Source organism: Epinephelus fuscoguttatus, linkage group LG19 (assembly GCF_011397635.1).
Source record: "Epinephelus fuscoguttatus linkage group LG19, E.fuscoguttatus.final_Chr_v1".
Lineage (NCBI taxonomy): Eukaryota > Metazoa > Chordata > Actinopteri > Perciformes > Serranidae > Epinephelus > Epinephelus fuscoguttatus.
The window spans coordinates 8,937,212-8,960,189 of NC_064770.1; the positions used below are offsets into that span (position 1 = coordinate 8,937,212).

At 40.0% G+C, this 22,978-nt stretch overlaps 1 protein-coding gene across 1 annotated transcript; it reads left to right on the forward strand.

Moving 5' to 3' along the window:
• Positions 1-2,303: 2,303 nt before the first annotated feature.
• On the forward strand, positions 2,304-22,572 carry ubald2 (UBA-like domain containing 2). The gene is made up of 3 exons (XM_049561613.1): positions 2,304-2,591; positions 9,744-9,800; positions 17,979-22,572. Exons 1-3 carry the CDS (start codon positions 2,472-2,474, stop codon positions 18,333-18,335), a joined length of 534 nt encoding a protein of 177 aa, XP_049417570.1. The 5' UTR covers positions 2,304-2,471; the 3' UTR covers positions 18,336-22,572.
• The last annotated feature ends 406 nt before the right edge of the window (positions 22,573-22,978 follow it).

A 22,978-nucleotide genomic window follows, 5' to 3' on the forward strand; every position in this document is an offset into this window, starting at 1 on the left:
CTTTATCTCCAACATTCAGCAAATCACACTAAAACAATCTGGACTGATGATCAGTTTTGATTTTGGGGGTAAACTGTCCCTTTAAGAAGTTAAATATACAATACACTTAAAGCTGTCAGTCTTATTTCAGGAGCTTTCTGTTGTCAAGCACCAAACACCCTTCAGGTAATAACACCCTCCAACAATACATAATAGATAGACTTCCTCTGTCACATGTGCTTTCACCTGCACCACCGCTGAATTATTCACAAAGAGAGACCAATAAGAACCTCACTCACATGATAAGAAGATTAGAGTTGCTCTATCAGGAGAAACATTCTGGTCCAGTCAGTCCTCAGTACATAGCATGTCCCATACATGTCAGTTCAGGAGGCAAAGTGCTGTAGGATACCAAAATTAAAATGCTGATAAAATAGACCTTCAAAGCACAGACACTTGTTCCTCACATGGTTTCTTCAACCATACCAGAGCTTACAACAATAGATAACCAATAAAAGGCTGCTTTTCTAGCTTTTGTATGTTATGTCTGTAAACATCAATTATCAATTTAATCAATTTATGTCATGTTAATTTTATTGTTAGTGGTACATTTGGCTTTTCTTTGTTTTTTATATTTTCTGTAATGCACGTGTTTCCGATTTCTAAAAAAAAATAAATCATTTGTTTCTTTACTGATCAAACCTTAGTTGTCATTGTTCCATTTTTTTTCATAATAGGATGTTTTATGAGCCCTTACTTAATCTCCTTTTCTATCCATTGACGAACTTTTTTTTGTTTCACTACTTGTGCTTGGTGGGTTATTTTTATTTGTAAGATATATTTTTTATTGTTAATCAGTGTTCTATTTGGTTTTAAAAATGGCCATATTTATGAGAGGGTTCTGAGGTGGACATTATCACTTATGATGGATTTCAGTCCAAGATGTACGTTATGTTTCATAGCATACATCGGAAATATGTCTTTATAATCAGAATATTTAACAAAACAGATGCTGATATGACATGTGGTATGGATATATTGTATATTTTTGTTGTTTTGCATACTTTTTATATAAACCCTGCAGCTTCCTGAGAGAGTTTGTCACAGATGTGTTAAAGAAAATATATTTTGGATTAGCATATTTTACATATGTATAAACAAATACATGTGTCAATATACAGTATGTACACATGCTTAATATACATAATACATTTTCAGTAGCTCTTTGAAAAGATATTTGATAAGATAACTTAGGAGAAGATTAACCCTTATCCTCAGAAGGCAAATTCAGGCATGGCAGCAACACCAAGACAATAACAACTACAGATTAATAGAGAAAATAAGAAAAAGAGTTATATGCAACTTGAGTAATAATAGAAGTAAAAAGTGAAATGATATGAGAGCAATTAAAGAAAATAGCTACAAGGAAAATCTGACATGATATGGTTAATAGCAGCAAGTCTAATATGTAAACAGTTTAAACCAAAATAATATACAGTGTAATTAAGTAATGATACTTAGTGTTGTCTGTATTCATATATCAACATAAAATAAATATAATATAACATACAATGTAGAAAGAGAGTATATAACATACTAACACAATGTAGGATGATATAGTACGGTTAAGTATAGTGTGGGACACAAAACATAGCTTCAGGTGCAATGCAATGTAATAATAATAATAATAGAAGATAATACACAGTGTAGTGCAGCAATATAACACAGAATATCAAATGTAATATATTGTATGACACAGTATAGTACGGGATGTAAGATATAGCCTAGTATAAGGTGCAATGTAACAACAACGACAACAGTATTAGTAATAATAATAATAATAATAATAATGATAAAACATATTTTGCTGCATAACGTGAAATATCAAATGTAATGTAAATATATATATAATATATAATAATAAAATGATAATAATAAAAACATACAAATATTAATAGTAAAAGTATTTACTGTGTTTATATGTGCATATGGTACACATCAACATGCTTCATATTTACTTCCTATACCTGCCAAACGAGGCAGCCAATCATCGCTATGGATTTACGCCAAAAATTCAATCAATCATGACGCCAGTGAAATGCACATGGATTAAATTGAATGGACAAACCGACAAGTAAACTACAGAAGGCGGGGAGTTCAGTATTGACTGTAACTCTGTTCGACTCCACTCCTCGGCGGTGTGTCAGATACCTAAACCAAGCGCACCGGTAAGTTTAAATGCTTTTGCCAATCAGCGCTCCTCTGGCTCCTGAGCGGTCCAATCAGGAGCGCCCTCCTCTTTGTTGTTGGTGATGACATGAAAATATTGTTGTTGCTGCTGGAAGCTGCGGAGACTCGGCGGTGGGAGACAGACAGGCAGGCAGGGAGGACCGGGGTCTGAAGGGTTCACAGGAGTCGATCCGAGTGAAGGTTGAACTAGTTTTGTTTTGTTTTGGACTTTAAAGCAACTGCGTGTTGCGGGGAAAACTGTCATGTCGGTGAATATGGACGAACTCAGACATCAAGTCATGATCAACCAGTTTGTTTTGACGGCTGGATGCGCCGCCGATCAGGCGAAGCAGCTCCTACAAGCGGCCCACTGGCAGTTTGAGGTGAGACTGGACGCTTTTTAGTCGTCTCTGTGATGTGTGGCCGTTTATTTAATCTTCAGTCCATCTATGAGCTCTTGAAACGTTTGAATTAACCCCTCGTGTTGTTTATTTAAAGTAGTTTGTGTCCTTCTTCACGACCATGCGCTCCTGTAGCTAACACAGCTAAGCTAGCAGCACTGAGGACGTGGTAGCCTCCTCGCCGTTTTTTGTTTACATTCTCGACTGGAATTCACCGTGTCATTGCCAAGCTAATTGTTGTTAGCCTAGCTCCTAGCAGCCCTCATAAAACATTATAGTCGCTCGAGCTAGGCTATTGTTTTATGGTTTAATGGCAGTCACTGGAAATAAAAAGGGTTTATGTAAACGTGGAGTGCCAAAATCACTGATGCCATCTTGTCAGACAACAAGGCCTTTCGCATAGCATGTTCTCTTCCATTACTTAGTGAGTAGAAACTACAGGTTTGGCTTGTTTGTTTAGATCAGATCTCACAGAATGATGAACTGCCAAACCCTCCCTGCCAAACAGATTAAGTACAATCTTTCTATCACATTTTCCCTTTTCATGTTATTTAACTAATCAGGGGGAAAATATTTCTTTAGTTTAACAGAATTTTTGCTGAACTGGATTATTTTAGTGTCAGGGGTAGAATGTGCATTTATTCAAGTACTAATCTGAAGTACATATTCGAGGTACTATTATTATTTCAAACTAATACTTTTACTCCACTGCATCTCAGAGGTAAATATTGTACTTTTAGTCCACTACTTTTGTCTGACAGCTTTAGTTACTTTTCATATTACAGTTTTCATCCCCTCCCTTCCCCTTTCAGTGAAAACCATGTATCTCCACTTGTATTCATGATGAATATTTGTGATAAACTGAAGGAGGAAGTGTTTCTTTATGTGCTTAATGTGCACAATGAATACTTTTACTTTCATACTTTAAGTACACTCTGCTAATACTACTTAAATACCTTTATTTAAATAAGGTTTTGAATGCAGGACTTTTAATTGTAGTGGAGTATTTCCATAGTGTAGCATTAGTACTTTTACTTCAGTCAAGGATCTGAATACTTCCTCCACAAGAGCGGATAGAGAGGTTAGACTTACTGTACTTAGAGTGGTCTGACATTGATCCTAGTCTTGTTCGGTTATAAATAGACTGATTAAGATGCATTATCCTTCCAGCTGTTCTCATATACAGGCCTTTCTGTGCTGTGAGCACTTATTAAAAGCTGAAATGATTAGTTAATAAAGGTATTCTCTGCTTCCAGCTCCTCATATGTTAGTATTTGCTGCTTTTATAAACTGACCCTATTTGGGTTTAGCACTGTTGGTCAGACGAAATAAGATATTTGAACCCCTCTTGGAAACTATGATGTAACATATGTCATTTTTTATATTAAACATTTTATGGACCAAGTAATTAACCAATACAGTAATTGTTAAACTACAAAAAGGAACGTAAATAAACATTAGTTGGAGCCCTGCAGCTAGTCTCGACACGATTGTTCATGTCAGCTGACCAGGGTTAGAGTGCAAACATCACAGTGTCTGTGCAAGCCTGATGGCTGCTAGTGTGTAATATATATCAGGCCTGTTGAACAGCTGACAGACACCTGAGGGATGTCTAACTTTTGAGCCACCAGATGGTCCTACTCAGACCACACCTCCATCTGTTGGGGCTGAGCGGTCAGTGTTGGGCTGCAGTCAAGCCAGGTGGTGGAGGAGGAGAAGGAGAAGGCGGAGAAGGAGAAGGCTCCTCTCAGGTGTTTGTTGTGATTGACTTAACTTGCTCAGGAGCTCAGACGTGTCAGATGCACTCAGGGCTGCAGTGAGTCAGGGAGCTGGTTTATTTTGGTTTAAATAAAGACCTTTGGGCTGCAGAGCTGAAACAAGTCGATAATTCACAATTGATAATTCACGTCAACAGAAAATTAATCTACCTGCTATTTTGATAACTGATTAACTGTTTCACTCATGGCAACAGACATACTGAACATTTGACTGTTAATAAACTGAAACAGGAGTGTAACCTGAGAACGTGTTTTGTAACTTACTACTAGTCAGTATTTAGAGACCATTGTTCTGTCACTGCAGTGAGTGAATAATTTTTATGTTACCAGGACAGCATAACACTGCTGAGCCCTGGAAGACAACACAAAGGAAAAAACATCTGAGTGATGAAAGCACGGGCCAGAGAAATGTTTAGTTTAATACAAGGACATCCCCCTGCATGAGCGTCTAATCTGACCTTTGACGTTGTCCATATCAGAAGTGAGGCTCTAAGAATAATGTTTATCATATGCTGTTCAGATTTATGATTTGTGATATAGGGGTAGGGTTATTGTCATTTGTTTAGCCATACGACTAATATAGAGTTGATTTGACTGAATTTTGTGAATTCTTTATGGCAGGAATAATCTCATTGTTCTCAACTGTTTCAATAATTGCTTAATCATTTTATCCCTTTTTTTTAACAAAAGGAAAAAACGTCCAGTGGCTTTTTTTTTTTTATAAAATGATAACAACAAAAAGAAACAATACTTACAGAAAGTACAAAAGCACCACTAACATATGGAAATAAATGTCATTTGGTGTTTTTGTCTTGATAACTGACTTAAATCATCAGTAATCTGTTATTTGGCTGATAGTTTCAGCTCTGATATGCATGTGTGTGAGACTGGAGAATACAAGGTGGTGTTTGTGTTTGGCTCCTCTCTGTCAGTGTGAGAACGTAGTAAACAGACTATTGTTTCTGTCGGTGTGACAGCAGTGGCCTGATTATTCTCAGTGTTCTGGTTCTGGCTGTGAGCCGAGGCCGAATGCATCTTCTGTCCTCAGCCAGAGCTGCAACAGCATTAATGCAGCATGCATATTATAAACTTAACATATATAGATATTCTGGTCGGAAAATGATGCAACTCCTTAGATGTTTCTGCAGGTTAATATTGTTTGAGTTGGACTTTTATTCCTACAAAGCGATGGCAAGACAAAATTTGTGTTTTATGAAGAGACTGTATTGTAACTGAATGCTGTGAGAGGAGAGGAATTTGATCTGATCATTGAAAAGCGGGTGTGTCAAATTATGGCACAGTCACACATGAGCTGTTGTGATATTTGTTCTGAATGTAGGCAGTGCCAGATGTGACACATATGGAAAGCTAGCTCGCTAGCTTATGTTGGCAGCTAGCTTGCCAATAAATACCACAAAATATGATTTTACTGGTGCATTTTCCATTTTTTGTGTTCCATGCATGTCAAGGATAGATGTCTCCTTCATACATACTCCTTTGCTAATGGTTGAGGCTGTGACTTGGCCAGTCAAAGTTCACCCAAGTTGGAACTCCACGAGATGCGAAGATCCAAATTTGTTTTGCAACCAGAAGCAAATGTTTTATTCACCCCTCTGCTCACATTGAACAGATGTGAACAGGAGCCGAATATTTCCCAATGTTACATTTGCTCACCTGGAACAGTACCCCTACAGGGCTCTTTAGCAGAAACGTTTCGTGATGGTTTGTTATTGTTCAAAAGCACACGGTAAATATGCTTTGTTCTTTTAACGCTGAATTGTGTTGTTAATGTGCTAAATGACTAACTAGTGTCATGGTGGGCTTCCGGTTTCCCTTTTGAGGTTTACCAACTACTGCCCTCTACTGGTATGGTGAGTTATGTCCTCTCACACAGGCGCAGAACATACGTGCTGGTTGGCCGTCAGCTGTAGCCTTTGCAGTTTGTTCATTTGCAAATTTTTGTGAACAAAACAGGCAACAGGCAGCTTTCGTCGCTGCCAGTTCTTTGATGTTGGCTTAGTGTGTCTGGGCCTTAACCAGTCTCACTCCTCATGCCTAAATCTAACCAACCCAACTAACAAAGGCAATGAGTAATAGTCAGTCAGAGGGAGAGCAGAGGGGGTCATGCCTTTACTGTCTTAGGAAAATGAAATTCACAGACGACATAGTAGTATCCATCAGTCAAGGAGGCTAGGAAGCTAGCAAGCCAACTTAATCTTAGCTATGTGCAGCTTAAAGTTGCAGATTGATAGGTAGATGTTATTGGTTGGTACTAGCTTACATAAGCACACGTTATATTTTGTTTTACAGGAAGAAAACATCATTTTTGATGATTCTGATATAACAATATGAAGAAATTTATTTATTTTTGGCATTTATTATTGGATAGGTACACAATATGACCAGAGATGAGATCTGAAAGAGTAAAACAGGCATTTTTCATTTCATCTTGACTTTATGCAACAACATACTGAATTAAAAGTTACATTTTTTACTCTGAAAATATCCACCTTCATCACATTAACATCTTTTCTTCACTTAAATGTTTTCTGTTTTTTTTTTTTTTATCACTACTGAGGAAATAAAGTCTCCAGTGCAGGAGCTTTTAAGGAAACTCTGGTAAAACCCTGTTAGTCCGTTGCAGGTCAGTTCCACTGAGCTCTTCCATGTGAAGTTCCCTCCACAGTGTTTGTGTTTACAGCAGCAGGAAATGTGAATGGACAGTGTGACATTGGTGACCAAACTGGGTCCTGAGAAATAAACTGAGAGGAGACAAAGAGCAGCGTGGACTCAGTGGCTCTTAACACAAAAGCAGCAAAGCACTTTCACGCTTTGAGATGTGTGTCACGTTGTACGGCAGACATTCCTGCGCTGCTGCTGCTGTTGTCAAACAACCAGACTGTGGGAGGAGGGGAGGAGGACTGGGGTTAGTCTGTGGGGGGAAACCACTGCATTCACTGAAGTGTTGGCGACAAAGAGGCCTCCAGTGAAGGGCAATGGAGGCTACGCTGAGCAGTAAAACAAGTTCACACTCCTGTCTGATACTTTGGCCCCTGTAAAGAAACACAGTGCAGCCTCATATTTGATTGAATTTTACTTTAAGAAGGTTGTATAATAACACTTCCTGCTGTTCAGCTGCGGACAAAAAAGTTTTAGACATGTTTTCCCAGGTTGTGATTGTATTTCCCATCTGCGTTAAGATTTGGAGGTGGAATTGTTCTTAACACCTTTTTAAAAAGTGAAACAACTTGTGAGGGAACAGCATCTATTAATAACTCCTTTTGTAGAAACCCCTACATTTTGTAATAAAGTTAATTTAGTTGTAGAGTTGTTAGTTCACTTCATACACTAATTAGCCTCCAAAGAATGACATCACCTTCAGTATTTCCCATCATCCATATGAATCAGGTTGCAGTCACACTCAGAGGAATGTCTTCTGTGTTATCGGCCGATTGTTTCTGTTTCTCAGAGGTCATGAAGTGTGTGTTTGTTCTTTGTTCACAACAAAGAGGAACAATACAAGAAGCCAACTCATTTCCTTGTTTGCGCAGGGAGGCAGCCATGAAAGCTGCTGTTTACATTTTATAGTGTTTGTGTTTTCCACCTGCTTGGCTCTCATACTCCGGCAGGATGCTTGTTGTTGTAGGGCTGCAACTTATCATTATGTTCACTAATAATGAATTATTTTCTCAGTCAAGGAATTAATCATTTGGTGATAAAATGTAAGAAAGTAGTGGAAAATGTCTTTTCAGAATCCAGACTTTTTCAAATGTCCCAACCCTCAGGAAGTTCAACTTCCTGTATGATAAACCAAGGCCAAGCAAAAAATTCACACATTTCAGAAACTGAAATTAGTGAACATGACAAAAGTGGTAGCTAACTGTGGTTGGTCAACTAATCGTTTGAGCTTTAATTGAGTTTACCGTCACAGGAGAGTAAGAAAACCAGCAAGAATTCATATTTGTGGAGTTGCAACAGTGTTTTTTTGTGTGGCATTTTTGCATACAAAAGTTTCTAAAACAATTAACCATAATAAAAATTACTGGCAATTAATTTCATGTCAGTCATTTAATCAAATATTTTTTTCAGTTCTATGTTGTTTTACCAGAGAAAGTAGTTCATATATTTGTTTAATACCTTGTTTAATAATTGCAAAACTATATCAAAACAATTTGTTTACAAATTCTCACACAACTCATGCAGTATAATCCAGGCGTGAGTCATCCTGTCATGTGCTCAGTACTTCCCAAACACAGCATGACTAATTGATTTACAAATGGTCATTTTGTTGGTGAAGTGTTCCTTTAATAAGCCATAAATATTTTCAGTAAATATTTACACAAAATGAACTTCATGCAGATTCTCAGATGTGACTTTTTAATGTGTTTTTTATGTCCTGCGTTGGATGATTAAAAACAACAACAATCTGAATATGTCAACTCGGACCCATAAGAGAGTGGGCCCTCCACCGATGTGTTGGGTGAAGAGTGGACCTTTATGAGTGATTGCCAACCTGGAAATATGTGTTTAAAGAAGAATGCTCATTAAATTGAAGTGTGCCAAACGATGTAATTTGCTATTTATATATACACCCCTGAAAAAGGCAAACCCATCTTTGTCTTTTTTTTTTTTTTTTTTTTTTTTTTTTTTAATAGTCAGTAGAATGTATAACAAAATGATATGCTTATTCCAAATAAACTATGATAAATTCTCAAACTTGTTTAATTAAATTGAGAGAGAATTGTTAAATTGAATTAAACTACTTTACACTACTGGAGACAACTGAGTGATGAATGGCCAGAAAAAACTCTTAAAACAATTTGAATGTCAACTTGGGCTTTAAGAAGATCTTATAAAGCAATCAATTAATGGAAAATAAGTTGCAGCCATAGGTCTTTCGTTACAGCTCTGCTTTGTTGCACCTCAGAAATAACAAAATGAATGTTTAAACTTAACTGGTCAGAAACTTAAATGTAAAATTAGCAAATTCAGACGGTGTTGCAGTGTAATACAACTTCAGTGTTCCTGTGAAGTTTTACGCTCTGTATCAGTGAGTCCGTTAGCTTGAAGCTAATCTGAACAAGCCTTGCTGTGGTCGACAAACCCTGTTTTAGATCCCGGCATGGAGATAATAGTTTTAACCCTGAGCTCACGTGACCAGTTGTGTTAACTGACCCGAGGGCTGATGGTAGTGAAGGGGGGATGGGTCACTTCTTCCTTTCGGTGACCGGATGGGGAAAGAATGCAAATGTTTGCTCAATGTTGTTGGTGTTTCAATTTAATAAATAAAAATGCTCATAACACATCTCCTCTCTCTCTCTTTCCTTGCATCCTCCTTCTCTTTCTCTCCCCACAGACGGCCTTAAGCTCATTCTTCCAGGAGGCCAACATCCCCAGTCACCACCACCAGATGGTAAGTCCATTTGCTTCCCCCTGAAAAGAAAAAAAGGCATGTGCAGCTAAACAGAGGCCGAATCCCTTGTACTGGACGGTGGGATGGGTGAACCCACTGACCTGCTGGTTGCAGACACACAGCTGAGCTTAACACACAAGCAGGACTCCCAGCAGTCAGAGCAAGTCCAGGACCGAACAGGGATCAGTGTTTCTTTAAGATTTCACAACACTGTTCCTACAAACAACACATAAAGAACATATTTACCAGAGCAGGTTATAAAGTACTAAACTCGCCTGCTCTACATTTGCTCTTAAGCTGCTGAGCTGACGTTGTGAGCCGTTTTTGTTGAACGCTCTGAATCCCCAGGCCCTCTGAACTACCCACCAATGCAGCACAAATGAACACATTATACTATTTAAAAAGTGAAGGGAGCTTTGAACTGTGACAAATAATGGTTCCTCTTAATGTTTCTATCTGTTAGGTTAAAATTCATATTTTAGTTTATGGTTGTTTAGCTTTTGGGCAGGAAACTCATTTGGACTGAAACACATGACAGAGGGTGTGTCACACTCTGATCACAGTTACATCAAAAGTGTCTTTATGCTGTAAGGAAGGGTGTGTGTGCAGCCATAATAGCTGTTTAATCTTTAATTGCAGCCCTGTAACGCAATAATTATTGGCTTACGAAGAGGATTCATTGGACAAAACTGAGTCTGAATGAATGAAATAATTATTCTGTGGCTGTGCAGACTTGCGTCATCATGTCCTCGGCCCGGTTCTGCTTATGCAACCCTGTTTCTTAACTGTGTGCATGTCTGAATCTTCTCTCTCGGGATTTGTCTGATTCCGATCATGCAGGAAGAGCATGCCGACATCTGCAGCCATGTTTTGTTTTCAGTCTGTTTTCCTTCTCTCCTCCTCCGGCTGCTCTCGTGTTGGTGTACGTGCTTGTCGGTTGCTCTGGGCGGAGCGAGCTGTAGCTTTAGAGGGTGAGGAAGGAGGAAGAGTGTGTGTGTGTGTGTGTGTGTGTGTGTGTGTGTGAGAGAGAGAGAGAGAGAGAGAGAGGTAGTGGCAGGAGTTTGTTATTATTTTGGGTGCAGTGCGGTGACATCATCTCGCCTAGGGCTCCTGTGTTTGTGTGTGTGTGTGTGTGTGTGTGTTTGTGTGTGTGTGTGTGTGTGTGTGTGGGGGGGGAGTAGTACAGGGCTGTACAGCTGCAGAGGTCTGAGACAAAGAGTGAAGCAACTCAGGTTGAGCATCAACTGCAAGACCTCCCCCTCCCTCATCTTCCTCCTCCTACACTCAGACTGTCCCAACATGGCTCCACGATGCCCTCAGGGCCGTGAGCATGGAGGAGAAAGAAGTCAGTGTTGCAGCAATAATGAGCCTTAAATGAAAGATGGACTCTTTTTGCTGACAAAGAAAAGTTTGTCATCAACTCTTTCTTAGACACAGAAGAAAAGAACAATATAAAGACAGAGACTATCAGCTAACTATTGATGAACTGTTTCATGAAGATGGCTCAGAGCTAACGAGATCAGACTTAGTCAAACTGCTATTTTTATGACTTTGTCACACAGATCTGAGACACCAAACACACATTGATCCACAATAAAAACAGACGTGAAGACAAAACTGATGTTGCAAATATTTAACAGATGATAAAAAAAAATTAAATATTAAAATCAAAGAAAAAAAACAGCTTCTGCGGCTTGTTTTAAGTTCAGGCTCTGATGACATTGAAGGTCATCAGTCCGATAAAAAAACTGGTTCTGTGACATGTTGTTAAAGCATGAGGGTCATGTGTGCAGAAGGAATACCACTGAGTACACTCTGTGTGTGTGTGTGGTGTGACAGATTGTCATGAGAGGTGTTATTGTTTGTAACTTACACATAGATGCAGCCTGAACACCGGCACTCCCAGAGGAGCCGAGCAGGAACGCTTCTGTTTACGTTTCATCCTCAAAGCAATGAGTCACATGTTAATGTGTGAATGTACCAGACAGTTTGTTACTGTTTATTAATAATAACATCAGATCTAGATAATGTCATTAACATTTAATGTGACCCAGTTTGATTGATGACATTTTAGTGATAGAATTAATCAATAGTACATTGGCTCTCTGTGGAAACATAAACGTAGGCTACTATAGGGCTGCAAATAATTGAAATATTATCAAAAATGCAGTATGGCCAAGTGCAATATCCAGATCCGAGCTGCAGTTTTTTAATGAAAGTAAAATGTGTCAGAACATATCATCACAAATGAAGCATTGTGGTGCTATAGAGAGGCCCTGGCCTACAAATCATATTTTAGACATGAGGAAACTTTAGCAAAAATCTGCTTTGTTTATTTGAAACATTTTCTTTTGTGCACAATCATTTAGGAATAGTGTCTGGCTGAAGGGTTTTAAAGGGACATTGTGTAACATTTTCAGTTGTTTATTGGCAAAAATTGATATCTGCATTCATAAATATGTCATCACTGGTGTACTATTACCTCCACCAATAATCTCTCGTAAAAGGAGAATTTCGGATTTGTTTGTACATTGTGCGGGTAAGTCGTCTGTGGGGTTCCATTACGTTTCGCCATCTTGAGAATACACCCACCAGCAAGGGACACACAGCACTGCCTTCGGCGTTTTCGTTGAGAGCCAGGTCAGCACTGCGTGACTGAGGAGCCGAAGGAAAGGAGCAAGAGGCGCTTCGCTACTACCCTGGCAAATTTGAAACAAAGTCCCACTCTTTGAGCATAATGCAGGATCATGCATATGCAGCATCACGGGAGATGGAATCCTTGTCACCAAGAAAGCGCAAAAGGGAATAGAAAAGGCAGCGTGACCGGCGAATTAAAAAAACGAAGGCCCACATCGGGGTAGCCTTTTCCAGGTAGAGAGAGCTGCTGAGGGAGAATGGTAATGCAATCACAGGCCAACGCCGCTGTTGGCTGTTAGCCACTGTTAGCCGCTGTTAGCGGCCAGTCGCTAACAGCCTCATCCCTCTCCTCGCATCACTGCGCCGCTGTTAGCCACTGTTAGCCACTGTTAGCGCTGGCCTGTGATTGTATTACCTTTCTCCTTCAGCAGCTCTCTCCACCTGGGAAAGGCAAACCCAATGCTGACCCTTGTTTTACTCCATGTAGTATTGGATGACATGGTTTCATCAATGTTATCATAGCTTTTTGGTACACAGCGGCTACAGTTGTTGCAATACATGTTTGAAACAGTGAGGCGCTAGAGTGCGCCATCTGTTTGAATACAATATATGATTTCAACGTTAGATGGGAGAAATTCCTACACACTGTGGCTTTAAGGGGTCATTTCTGCTGTCATATTTATACTCAGTTGCCAGTTCATTGGATACACCTAGCTAGAAATCCAATAAAATCTACTTCGATAGTTTAATAGAACAAAACAAAATATACTTCTCCCACACAAGATGAGTGTTATTTAATAATTCCTTTTTTCTTGTGAAATACTGGATATGTTTGCCCTTTTGAAATGCCTCCCAGTGTTTCAAAAGCTTTTCCACCTTGACAGAAATTTAAAGAAAAATCTTTAATATAGAGAGGATGACATGTGGGTCTATTGCAAAAGTTAATGTGTTCTAGTAATTTCAAAATCACACTCCAGTTCCCCTGAACACTGGTCAAAACGCCAGTGTTTTTCTAAAGATAAAAGTGTTTGGTTAATTGGGCAAACCAGCAACATAAGATAAACTTAATTGATCTCATGCAGGAAATTGAAGCACTGAGCAAGAGTGTATAGCACAGTTAACTTTATAACTACGGCTTTAAAGTGAGGAGTCAGGGAAGATCCAATAAAACTTGAATACAAAAATTGCCCTTCGTGTAATGGACCCTGGTGTCTTGTGTTAGTGGCATGAAATTCAGTTATTACATTTCCAGCAGCAAAACAAAGTGTCTCACACAGTCGCACAGGAGGCTGAGTAGTGTTGTTGAATTATAGTTGTTTTGGTCAGAAACATCCTAATGAACATGCGTGTGTATGTTTGCTCTAAATATAGCATCCTCCCTCCTGCTGCACAGCTGAGAGGACCCCTCCTCTATTTCTGTATGCTACCTGATCTGTGTGTGTGTGTGTGTGTGTGTGTGTGTGTGTTAATTACACTTTAATTGATGTTCTCACTGAGGACATTTGGCATTTAGCAGCATGCTGCACACAGATCAGAACTATCCACAGTATAGTAGATCTGTGAGTTTACAGTCTACAGTTAAAAACATAAACACAGTTATTGTTTTAAAGGCTGATTACAACATGTTTAGTCTTAATGTACTAAAAAATCAATAAATAAACTAAGGGTTTGTTTATGGTTATAGGGACATGTTTTAACCATGGACTGTAAAAATAATGGATTTAGCTACTGACGTCACCAGTCGGTTTGTGGACTCCCATTTTAAAGCCTTGAGTGTGGCCTTACGGACGTCACCATCTTTTTTAGAGTCAGAAGTGACCATATTTGGGTGAGAGGCTGGTGCTATGGAGGAGCGAGGGGTTGATCTGACTGAGAAGCCGAGGACACTATCAGTGTGCAGTGTTTCCCATACATTCATTTATCTGTGGCGGTGCGCCACAAATAAATTATCTCCGCCACATATAGATTTTTCTGCTTTTGGCGCTACCTGTTCGACCTCGCTCATAAACACATTATAATGGGACTCAGTGTCTGTGAATGTAGCTTGTCGTTACAATTCCAGTGCAATAGGTGGCGGTATGCATCGTAAAGACGCACTTAACGCACCTGGTCCACCAGAAGAAGAAGAAGTAGACGTAGTAGCAGAACGGATCCAAAGACCTCTCGGTACAAATATGTGGGCAAACAAGTCCAAAAGTGGTCCGAACAACTCTAATTCATCATGTTATATTAGCTGTTTTATTAGCCTGTGTCTGTATTAACATAGGTGGAAGCTCAACATGTGCAGAGACATTAACTCACGCTGTTAGTAGTGTTAACTGCAGCGCGAGTCCCATAGCAGCTCGCCACCCTGTTAATCAATTACAGCGGCTCCACTGGCAATGGGAGCGGCACGACAACCCCCGTCTGTCGCGCGACAACTCTCTATTTTACGCGGCTCTTCTATTTTTGTCGCGCTATGCTCCCCTACGCGACCCTCCAGCAGATAAAAACTATATGAAATACTGTGCTAAACGAGCACAATGTGTTTTTAAATGAATAAACCATTATCAGAGGTGATATGTGATGATTTTTTTTCCATGCATTTACCCATGTTTATCCGTGACATTGTGTAAATGTCCGTGGCGGACATTTGAAAGCGAGTAGATGACAAACAGTACAGTAAACTTGTAGATAACTCAAATATATGTAATAATTTAGGTGGAAAATGCTTTATCATTTCATGCAGCCTCTCGGCTCGGCAAACAGTAAACAACCCCGCTGGCGTCTCTACGTGTCGCTTCCGTACGCAGTCAGTGGAGCCCAAATGAATACGCCGCTACGCTGACGTGACGTAGGTTTGCAGCCGGTGGAGCCCGGCCGTGTGGTTCTGCTCGTTAGTAATTAACTCTGACGTTGGATGTTCACTTCTTCACACAGATGAGTATTGAAAAATATTTTTAATACCCCCCCCTCCCAGAACCACACCACCACGAATAGATTCCTGTCCTGTGGGAAACACTGTGTCACTTAAAGCTGCCTGCCCTGTATGTGTAACTTTATGCCTTAAAGGGATAGTGCACCCAAAAATGAAAATTCAGCCATTATCTACTCACCCATATGCCGATGGAGGCCCTGGTGAAGTTTTAGAGTCCTCACATCCCTTGCGGAGATCGACGGGTGGAGCGGCCAGCACACCTAATGGTAGACGATGCCCCAGACTAACGTCCAGGAACACAAAATTGAATCCACAGAGTACCTCCATACTGCTCATCCATAATGATCCAAGTGTGCTGCAGCCGCAACATAAAAAGTTGTTTCGAAAAACGTCATATGAACTCTGTTTTTAGTAGGGATGCACCGAAATGAAAATTTGTGGCCAAAGCCGAATATTATTAAACACTTGGCCGAATACAGAGTACCGTATACCGAATATCACTGTTTAGCTTTTCATTAGTTTTTGCAGACGAACCCCCTCCAGATTAGTGTTGTCATGGTACCAAAATTGGGACCCACTGTGCGATACCAATGAAAATATCATGGTTCTGAGTAGTATCACGATACCACAGCGAAAATGAGGCAGATGTGCCTTTTGTCATTTATAAAAAGATAAATCACTTTTCTATAATACATCAATGATATTTCAATGGAATAAATTACTTATTGACTTATTCATACTTCAAAAACAGCATCAATGACTGATTAACTTAGGGGGGATCAAAATAAAATTAAAAAAAAAATAAGAATCAACCAGCCACCCTCCTCCCCTTACAGTCCCTTCATAAGTAATGAACAGTCCCTAAAGTGCGGTGAGGTTTGTGGGCCGTGAACGGCTCATTTCTTCTCTGACACGTCACATACCTGTGTTCGGCTGGCTCGGCTGTTCAGGTACTTCTGGGCAGTCATGACGCCAAGAAGTGGATATTATTGGAACCGACTTGTCCGTCGCCGGTAAGCCGATGGCCACCGTATTTGACAGGAATACTGTGTCTGTGACCCCCGTTCAACCCACAACCGATGCGATTCGCCTTTTGTTTCTGCTGGTGGTTGAAATCTGTAGGCTGCTCACACAGCGTGCTGAATGATTTAAGCCTATATTGCTCGCTCAAAACTATTTTTAGTCGCAAATGCGAGTGCCGTGACGGACGGATCGCCACACTGCCGACATTTTATTCCGCCTGTCACAGCACACCATTTGATTGCGTTAGCAAAACACGCAGCTATTATTCGGCCTTCTTTTAACTTATTCCACCGAATACCGAATGTGTGTTTTTTTGCAATATTCGGTTACCGAATATTTGGTGCATCCCTAGTTTTTAGCCTCACTGTAGCCTGTAGCTCTGACTGCTTCTCTGTGCTCCGCGCTCACATGTGCATGCCTGCGCGAGACCAGCGAAAGCATGAGCTTTGCTCACCCGTGTTTACATCACGTGACACGTGCACCGCAGGGAGAGACAACGTAACCACAGTAGCTAAAAGATAATTTGCACTACGGTCTTTTAGCAAAGGACAGCCCAACATGTCTGAAGACTTTGAAATTGAGGAGGAACAGCATTTCTTTGTTGAGCCGTATTTGTTTGAGCCCGAGTATACGCACGGAATTCAGGCTACTGGATGAAGCAGCTGCCACAGCTGATGAGCCTAACCCTCAGAATACCGGAGTCGAGCACTGGAAACCTGGTGGTGTAGTTGTTTCAAATGCAAAGCAATGCTAACAGATGAGGAAAGTCTTTGCTGCTCAGACTGGGAATTGGCGATGCCTGCACTTGAGAATCTGGACATCAGTACTGACGAGACTGCTGCTCTTCAGAGACCGTTCATCACCGATCACCCTGAGCGCGAGCACACGTGAACGCGGAGCACAGAGAAGCAGTCAGAGCTACAGGCTACAGTGAGGCTAAAAACAGAGTTCATATGACGTTTTTCGAAACAACATTTTATGTCGGGGCTGCAGCACACTTGGATCACTATGGATGAGCAGTATGGAGGTACTTTGTGGTTTCAATTTTGTGTTCTTGGACGTTAGTCTGGGGCGCCGTCTACCATTAGGTGTGCTAGCCGCTCCCCCCGCCGATCTCCGCAAGGGATGTGAGGACTCTAAAACTTCACCAGGGCCTCCGTCGGCATATGGGTGAGTAGATAATGGCTGAATTTTCATTTTTGGGTGCACTATCCCTTTAATGAAACGTAAATGGATGTGTTATGTTATATTGTTTTGACAAGCGCTGGTTCAGTGGATGAATTCAGTTACAACAGTGACGTGTTTTGCTCACAAATTCAACATTGAAGCATTTTAATATTTGCTATCACTCTGACTCGCACTTTTAAATGGCTTCTTCTCCATGGCAGTTGCCGAGGCTTATGGGTATTGTAGTATTTAGAGTCATCCACCAAACTGACAGATAAAACCAAATTTCTCAGAACTAAAAAACATTCACCTTGTAACCTTGGTGGTTACACTATAATTAGAATCACATCCCTATGTCCAGTACCATCGAGGTGATTATTTAAGCTTAAAACTGCTTCCTGTTAACTTTCTTTATCTTGTTTTTGGTCCCACAGATGTGCACTCCCAGAAACACTCCTGCCACGCCGCCAAACTTCCCAGATGCCATCACAATGTTCTCCAAGCTGCGGGCGTCTGAGTGTAGCTCCAGCGTTGGCAGTGGCCCCTCCCAGGCATCCATGGCATGCTCCCCCCCAGCCCCCTCCTCCACATCAGGCTTCAGTTCCTTTTGGGCCTCCTCACCGCCCAGCCACCAGCCGGCCTGGCTGCCCCCGTCATCACCCACGGGCCACCACATGCACCACCACTACCACCACCACCACATGCAACAGACTCCCATGTGGCCCCCCGTCTCTCAGCCCAGCGGCTCCCAGCAGCCCCCCGTTGTATCAGCGCTCCATGGCCAGAGATGAGACAGGAACGAGGCAGGGAGCGAGGCTGGTTCAAGTGTAGCCAAATGAATCTGTTTTGGGAGGGTGGGGGATGTCGGGGTTGGGGATGGGAGGGTTTCATGTGTGGAACGAGAGGAAAAGGAAAAAGACAAAGATACTGTTTTCCTCTCTTGTTTTTCTAAACTGAAGATGAGCAGTCGGACTCAGCAGGAGACTCCTTCTCTCCGTCTTCATCACAAGTCATCCAAGCCGAGGAAGAACCTGGAGGGTCTCTGATGATAACACTGAGTCTCTGCAGAAACTTTTTATCATCATCAATGCAAAACAAGCCCAGGACTCAGCAGAGCACTCTCTGAGGATAGGAGCCATGTGATCTGTTGAAGTGATCTTTTTTTTTTTTAATTTTTTTTTTTTTATAGAAACTCTTCTTCTTTCAGAGGGTTCAGAAATAATCTGACAGGAAGTCGGCAATAACCAGCAGATAAACAAAGAGGTTGTAGATGAATGGCCTCAGATGTGTGGAGCATGTGTACAGTGTGAACAGGTTTATAGATGTGTATTAATGCTGGAGCCATGAAGTCAAGTTTCATTTACAACCCTAAAATTGCTCTCCACAGTGAAACTTAACACTGGCCGGATCACATGCCGTCGTACTAGAGAGACACAACAGTTGGTGCATATTGTGCATTTTTACCATTACACCTGAGTCACAGACCAGATTTACAACACAAATAAACCCAGAAAGGTTGTTTGAAAACATTAACCTCCTCAAACACCCTCGAATCCATCTGGATGAGAAAATACTTACTGCTGCTGCACATTAAGAAAGATTTTAAATTAGTTTCTCATCCTCTGTCGCTGTTTGCAAACTGTAATGTCTAATTCATTCAGGATTTCTGTTTGGAAAAATGAGGTGAGTCTCTGGAGTTCACTCTTCAGCTCCTTCTGCAGAGCTTGTATGAGAAGCCAAATTAAATGATTACTTTTTGAGCTGAAAAAAAACCACAGCTCTTATGAAAATGTACCAGTGCAGTCTGTGGTGTCTGTTACAGGCTGCTAAAAACAAATATTAAACAATGATATGAGGTAATTCATAAAAAATTACCGTGCCTGTCTAAAAATATGGCGTGAACCACACTACATACTGTTGAGTGAGGTTATGTTCCACAGCTGAATTGAATTGTTGTACAAAAAGAGCATCGACATACTTCTGACTACCTGGATAGAAAATACAGTCGCAAGTTTCGAAAATCTTTTTTATGTTTGCAGCAGTCAGAATATTTTTTTCATCCAGATGGACACAAGTGTTTGAGGATTCTGTAAATCCCTTAAAATGTGCAGGAAGTGTTAATATAATGAGTAAAATGATAATACACAAGAGGCACATGTCAAACACAAACACATGGTGAGGGAAGATGTATTGCAAGGTAGAAGTATGATCAGTAAGTTTGGTAGAACGGCAATAATTTGATAATTGAAAGAGCTGCCACGTTTTTATTTATTTTTTAATCATTTTAGCCCAGCGGTCAAAGAAAGAGACTTTAAAGACGCCATGTTGAATAAGCAGGAGAGTAGTTTTTAATTTTCCTGATTGCAGCAAGAAAACCTCAATGTTGATTTTCTGTTGACTGATAATGAGGCAGTTTTGTAAATAAAACCCTCAGCCAAAATATTTCAGTCACGCTGATGATGATCTCACAAAAACGCACATTTTAATTTGACATAGTCAGGCGGAGAGCTGCCAGTACCTCTGCCATGTCTCTCTCTGTCTGTCTGTCTATCTGTGGGGGGGGTTAGAGGCCAACTCAGTGATTTTCCACACAACCTTTCAGACGCTCAACCACTCCTACCTCTGTCTGTGTGAATGGGAGAGGCCCCACATGTGCTCTGAATGTATTCTCTGCTGCAAACACAGACAGGATCAGAGAGTTTAAACAAGTACAAACTGCTGCTGAAGAATTTACAGCAGAGCTCAGCGGACGGCTGAAATCTGTGTTCACACCTGAATACAGTCCGGAGTCCGAAATGATTTTTTGGATCTACAAAAACCTCGACCAGACTTTGTTTGCTCACTAAACCACCAGTAGATTAGTTTCAAGTTTTAAAAATGAAACCAGAAAGTCACTGTCACTTCACGGGAAAGAGGAAGCAGTAGTTGTCGAATTCAGGGAGCGACGGGATGCAGAAAGAAAAGAAAAAAACAAACTGCTTTTATTCTTCACATCACCACACAGACAATCAGCTCAGTTTCTGTATGATTTTCCTCTTTTATTTGTTCACAGCGGCTCACTTTGAGTCTGTCTCTGGGAGGTAGGGCTTCACGATCAAACCAGTTATTTTCCCATTATAAGATATCTTAATTAATACTGTTCAAACCCAGCAACCTGATACGATTATATTTAATATCAGATACAGAAATGAATGAAATGATCTTTGATGTAAAGGAAAAATCCCTCCTGAAACACTAGAAAAACAGCTGCTGGTGATGTTTACACCTCTGGACTTGCTTTGTTCTGTGAATCTTTCACATTCTTGTGTTGATATTTTGACTAAAGGGCACCACAGTCGTCGTACAGACATGTTTACTTCCCTTTCTCTGGGTCATTTACCCTCTTTGAAAGGAGTTTTTGCAGGTTCAGTAATATGTATAACATTTTCTTGCCCATTCTGAATGCAACTGAGACAGTTTTACATTTTCACATTGTCATCAGTTGCAGGCAGTCATAGTTTTTGCAGACTGTTAAGGGTTTTTTTAGTCATATAATCCATCACATTAAATATTAAACATTCCAGTAACACTGAGAGGTAAAGCAGTTAAAGTGCTGATTGATTTGAAAACTCTAGATTATTTTCAATATAGGGGTGTAAATCTCAAGTTTTAACATGATACAATTACCATTGTTTGCCTGGCACAAGCCCACTAGCACTATTTGAATGTTTAGGCAGGAAGTAGGCTTGGATGGAAATGATGACACAGATGAGACAGGAATTTCAATATAAAGGTGTATCCTGAAGATGACGATATGTCTTGATGTTTAAATTTTGCATCGGTGATTATTGAATCGATATACTGATCTGGATCGTTGTATTTTTAAATCCCTATTTTATTATCAATTAATATGTCTTTTTCTTTATCATTAATTAATCTTTTGTTTTTGTAAAACATCAGAAAACAGTGAAAAATGAACCATTCAAATATATATAGTTTCCTTTGATGTAAAATCAGCAAATTATCACATTTTAAAGCTAAAACCATCAGATGTGTTACAACTCTTACGATCTTTTACTTCTAAAAATGACTAAACATCATTCATTTAAAACATTTAAGTTAAATTTAAGGGTTTTTTTTATACTTATACTCAGCAACAGTTTCATGGACAAAACATCATTTGCTTATTAAATGTGAGTCATTATATTTTAATAGAAAAACCAACAATATTATAAGTTAAGTTGAATCAGCGTGAAAAACTTTTGAAGTACTTTTTGTTGAGATTAATGTAACTTAATAGAAATTAATGCAGACTTTATATTTTCTGTGATGGATTATATGACTCCAGAGATTCTTAAGAGTCTGCGAGTAAATTTTTATGCCTTACCATAATGACATCTAGAACGGCAGAAATATTACATTAAATTGTCTCAAACACAGCAACATGGTGAGAAGAAATGTTGGACTGTGATTTTGTGTTGAACATGCCTTTGTGCTATAAATCAGGCAGGTTAAGACATTTTTATTGAAGTGTTTAATGACCTGAGGGTGGATTTTTCCTTTAAATCAAACCAATTGTGGACGAGTTGAGGCGGATTTTGAATGTTTGAAATTTGCTGAACTCCTGACTGATGAGTTTAGGTGACGGGACGTGTTGTCTGCTGTTGTGTTTAATGAATGAACTGCAGGTTTTGGAGTTTTGTGGGAGGACAGGAGAGTCTTTGTACAAGCTTCCCACAGGGTGCTTTACTCTGTTATTAGCTCTGTGATGGAGCTCCATGTAGAGGTGCATGGTAACTGGAGATTTGGAAACTGTAACGAGTAAGATACAACTTACGTGTCCCAAACACCTAGAAGATTTTACAAACTGGGTGTTTTTCTTTTAACCTCCTGTTCAACTTTTATTTTGCTCTCACCAAGTGGATGACGGTATTTTTTTTTCTTCTAATCCATGGCTCTTTTATAGAGATTTCTCTTGAGTACTTTATGTTCATTTCCGCTGTTGAAATTTGTATTTATATGTTTAATAAAACAAGGTATGATCTGCTACTCTGCTTCATCTCTCACTGCTGACAGCGTGTCATCACACTTGTTTTGGTTTTTACTGTCAGAGCTGAAGGACGGTTGAGAAGGCAGAAAAAACGTGTGGTTCCCAAACTAAGTTACTTGTCTTTGCATAACCGAGACTGAATGTTGGAGGAAGGATGTGGTTGGGGCTGAGCTGCTGTTTCTCATCAGTCGATGTGTGATAGGCCCAAGTGCCCTATCATGACACAACTGCTCTAAAAAGGAAGTGTTGAGTTACGTTCAATGACAGAAGACAAAAAGAGGATTCATAAGCTCAGCATGACTGAAGACAGTTCAGACCCATTACAGCAGTAAAAGCACCAACTGTTCAAATGATCAATATTTTAATCTCTACTGTCAATCATCTGACGACCCCTCAGATTTATCT

Bases quoted from the DNA above. Each gene is read 5' to 3' on its own strand.
- ubald2 (XM_049561613.1), top strand. From the start codon at position 2,472: ATGTCGGTGAATATGGACGAACTCAGACATCAAGTCATGATCAACCAG. The intron at 2,592-9,743 runs GTGAGACTGGAC...CTCTCCCCACAG, and splicing joins CGGCCCACTGGCAGTTTGAG to ACGGCCTTAAGCTCATTCTT. The intron at 9,801-17,978 runs GTAAGTCCATTT...TTGGTCCCACAG, and splicing joins CCAGTCACCACCACCAGATG to ATGTGCACTCCCAGAAACAC.